General features: G+C 43.6%; 1 protein-coding gene across 1 annotated transcript; it reads right to left on the reverse strand.

The window, feature by feature from the left end:
• Positions 1-384: 384 nt before the first annotated feature.
• On the reverse strand, positions 385-3,345 carry LOC104522028 (tropomyosin alpha-1 chain-like; the record flags this gene model as incomplete). The annotated part of the gene is made up of 2 exons (XM_010164199.1): positions 2,966-3,345; positions 385-523 (listed from the first exon to the last, which is right to left on the reverse strand). Coding segments are annotated over exons 1-2 (253 nt in total), but the record flags the coding sequence as incomplete, so codon positions are not given.
• Positions 3,346-4,558: the final 1,213 nt, after the last annotated feature.

Consider the following 4,558-nt stretch of genomic DNA (forward strand, 5'->3'; position numbering starts at 1 on the left):
GACACCACAGCAGATCCCAGCCTCTGTCCCAGCACGATCAGCGTTTTGTGTACTTCGATTACAAGAAATTTCACTTTTTGGAAAGAATTCCCACCCACAAACACTGTCCCCCGCTTTGGAAACCCCCGATGGGTGCAGTGCTATGAGCTCCCCTTTGGGGACCCGTTAAGCCCTCTGGGGACCCGTTAAGCCCGGTGTGACCCTGGCTCTCGGGGGCTCTGGAGCCAGTCTGAGCTCACTTTGGCAGGGCAGACAGGAGACTGACACACCTGAGTCACACCACTGCCTTTCCTATGTCCGGATCAGAGTTCCGTGATACAAAAATTCTCAGCCACTCGTGTCACCCGCAAACCACGAACAGACACGGTTACAGACACACGTCACCGGAGGTACCTACGTCAGTGGCCTTCTTTTCAGCCTGCTCTAGTTTTTCCTGGGCATCTTTGAGAGCCTCCGAGTACTTGTCCAGCTCATCTTCAGTTCCTTTCAGCTTTTTTTGCAGAGCGACCAGCTCATCCTCTACCTTTCAAGAGAGAGGAAAACAAAAACCAAAATGAGCATTTGATGTATTATCAGTGACAGATTAATATGGTTAAAACCTCTCTTTGCCCAGCTCTAACCTAACATAACATACTAGAGTCACAAAAGACCAAAGTTCTGCTGGGGCACACGTAGTCTGGGAGCGACTGGGAGCAGTTGTGAGGGAAAGGTCATTAAAACCATCTCACCCTTAGAACAACGTTCCCTGCTGCCACACACACGGGATCTGGTTTAATACATAACTTGGTATAAGCCCCTTTTTCACTTCATTTCCATTTTGGACTCCACAACACACTGCAGCAGTTAATCCTGCAGCATAATTACAAATGTTTTACAGCGATGTCCTTGTGTTTGTTCTCACACTATTACCTGATGATTTATTAGGAAACTATTCAATTCCTGTAAAGAAAAGACGAGCGGTTGTTTCCTCATCAGCCTTTGTATGTCATTCAAGACACTTCAAACCAAACGTGACACTCGAAGCAGGAGGGGACAGGGGGACAGACTCTGCTGTAAGCAGGAGGTGGGACTCCATGACCTCGGAGGTCCCTTCTGTGTCTAATTGTGGGCCAACAAGGTGTGCTCCATCCAACCGTGAGGCTCAGCCTCTCTCCTCCATACCATATAAATCCATATTGCACGCTGGAGTGGTGCTATTTATAACCTGCTGGGAGACTGTTTAATGACAAACTGTCTCATGCTCCCTGAAGAATTCACATTATCAGGAGCTGCTGATAAGGGTGGGTCTGCAAACCCATCTGCTCCAGCATTGCATTTGCAACACAAACCAGTTCAGTCTGTGGAGAAACTGATTTAAGCATTTAGCTCCGCCTTCACACAAATGTAGTCTATCAAAATAGTTCACTCAAAATAGTTTGTGTTTTAGTGCACTGACTTCCTTCATTCTAGCTTCAAAGACAGCTTGAACTGGTTTTGGTAGCGTGCTGTTCATTGTGTTGCTGTACTGTTACTCAGAGTAAGCAGATAGTGTGAGAGAACTGAACATGCTTGCTTGGATGCTTTAGCAGGGGGACAGGATGCAGGAGGTGATGCTTCCTTTGTGTGTGACATTAAAATCACTACTGCAGTACTGTGCCTACATTTAATAATAAAAAAAGAGACAATTCAGGAAAGAGGATTGAGGTCAAAGGTGTATTTTCCTCTTCTAGATTTTTATTGTGAATTACCCTCATATGGATACTTGAAAATTCCCACAAATGTGTCATTCATCAATCTGTAGGAAATCACCTTTGATAACGAAATGTAACGGACGGCTCAGCATTCAATCACCATTAACCTGAGGAACAATCTGCTGCGGCTCTTACTGAGCACAAAAAGATTCGCTGGGGAAACTGCAGCCCAACAGAACAGCATCTGATCAACGCCTCTGGAGCTAGGAAAGAAATGGGGACCACGTACACGGGGCGATGAGTGGAGCTTGTAGAACCTCATTGTAATGACACAGAGGAGACAAGCAGTTTTCCTTGTGAAGGGGGAAGACAGCAGCATCTGATGCTTTTGGAAACTTTTTTCCTGTTGCTTTAGCTAAATGGGGTTGAAAGTTTAGTTGTATCACCCAGGATCTCAAACTGAACTTGAACATAAGAAATATTTGGCCCAATGAATGCTGATACTGTGTTGTAGCAGTCTGGGAGAGGTAGTAGAAGCAGCCACATTTAAGGGATGTAAAAGGAAAAGACACAGTAATTTTACAAGAAGTGCTATAAGGAACTTGAATGTAGCTGATTTAGATTTCAAGATTGTCTTGAAAATACTATACCTCAAATATGAGGTAGATACCCAGGATAAAGAACATTGAAAAGGAAAAGAATATTAAAAAAAATCACTAAATTTCATTTAAAAGAAGAGCTTTCAAATTAAGGTATTTCTGATTATTCTTAACAAAAAATCAGACAAAATATCTTCTGTTGAGTCACAGCTGGCACCTCAAAGGGGCACCCTGTATAGCGAGGACTAATCAAGTGAACTTTATTAATTCACTCCAAGGAAAGGCTCAATTAATGTTTAGACACAGCTGATACTTCAGGAGGTACTAACACTAGTCCTACAGGTGTTCAAGGTACACAGCTTTGATTTTGGGTATGTAAGGCCTTTGCCATGGAATCACAAGCGCAAGAAAATGAAGACAATTATGTAAGATTCAAGAAAACTTAGACAAAGTACTCTTAATAATCTGTGAATAGTGCTAATTTTGCAAAGACCCAAATGGCTGAAAACAGAAGTTAATACCTACCCCTGGCTGTTTGAATGTAACATCACAAAAAGGCAAAAGACTTTAAAAGAAGATTAACAGAAAACCCGACTTCAAATTATTTTGCTTTCTGTATCAGAAAGTTGCAACACAGTATTTTGTTACACTTATTTCCACAGTGCACACGCAATCGGTGATTTTATTTCTACTTACCTGTTTGCATTTGTCCTCAGCCGCCTTCTTATCTGTTTCAGCCTGTTCTGCTCTGTCAATGGCATTCTCCTTGTCTAACTTCAACATCTGCATCTTTTTCTTGATAGCCTCCATTTTTGTCAAAAGACAGGTTGTATCTGTTGCGCTACTGAAAGAATTCCAAAGGGTAAAAGTTTTAGATTTTTAATAGCTTGGGCAGAGAAAGAAGTTGTACCCAGCCAAGTCCCAGGGAAAATGAGCTCAAGTGGTTGTAGAGAGCTTTAAACCCAGAGACCCCTGGACAAAACCCAGATCTATTGGCCTCTTCTCTGATCTTTCATACGCAGCCTTTCTAAGGAATGAGCTGGAACAGACTCACTAGAGGAATCTTCACCACTCCATCATCTCCTTATTTGGGTCCTGTTTTCTTAAAGAGAAAACTGTTTCCATTTTTAAGCTTCTGACAGAAGCAAAAGTGTTGACATATGAACACATGCTTGAAAGCAAGCTTATTAGCACCCCTCTGTGTTTGCAGAGCAATTAAACAGCCCAACAGATCTATGGGGATGGCCTGGCTTCTTATAATAATGGCATAAGACTAATGAAGGAAGGGGAAGGATCTTTTTGGATTACTCTAACATAAATCCATGCATAAAACAAAATTTTTTAAAAAAAGCTACACTTAAGAGGTAGCTAAATTTATGTTTTGAAAAGATGCAGGCTATGTTATGAGACAGCAGTTTTTTTTTGCTGTGAAAATAAGCACTGGTGTTAAGGAACTAGCTATGATCTGTAATAATATAATACATAACAGAAGTCAGATTTAGATCCCAAGTTCAGGCTCAAAGGCATTCAGTGTGTTTCAGTGCCTGTCTTTGAAATTTCACTCACTATTAGGGAACTGAACAATACACCTGAAGTTGCAGTCTGATGAGCACCGTAAATTATTTCTTCTGCTGTACAAAGCAGTCACCTTCTCTCTGTCAGGCAAGCCAAGAGTAGGCTCTGAGAAGAACATCAGGAGCAGCTCCACTGAGGACACCAACAAAGGCATCCAACAGCCCTGGGATGAGCCCTGTTTCCTTTCCCAGCCCTATTAAACACGTTCCCGTGCCCCAGCTGCCCTCTCCATCCTTTCATTTGCTCTAGTTTAGCTTCACAGCCCCTGACACCTGCTTTATCCTGACTGCAGCAAGGGGTTACTTACTCCACTTCCAGAGGAGACGTAAAGCACTTGTTGACTTTGCTATACAGGGAGACCTGCATGCGCTTGCATTCCCGCACTTTTCCCCCAAATTCAGGTCTCATTAACCACTTCACAACCTTTTCTCCCCCGATTCTGCCCCTGCTTTGCTTTCCACGGCTCTGTGCTCCCTCCCAGGCCACACACAGCCCAAACTCTGCCCACCCCCACAAACCCCCTCACAAGTGCTCACAGCACCCTCAGCCATGAGGGGTACGGGAAAACTCAGCACCCAGGAACTCCCCCATCCTCTGGCGTGAGCAGGCACAGCCCTTCTAATGAAAAATTGCCCCTTATTTATCTAAACTCAATGGCAGAACGGACACAAAGCCAATACCAGCACAACGCCCAGGAGAAGGGCCAGAGCCCCA

This window comes from Antrostomus carolinensis, unplaced genomic scaffold (genome assembly GCF_000700745.2).
Source record: "Antrostomus carolinensis isolate BGI_N321 unplaced genomic scaffold, ASM70074v2 scaffold32873, whole genome shotgun sequence".
Lineage (NCBI taxonomy): Eukaryota > Metazoa > Chordata > Aves > Caprimulgiformes > Caprimulgidae > Antrostomus > Antrostomus carolinensis.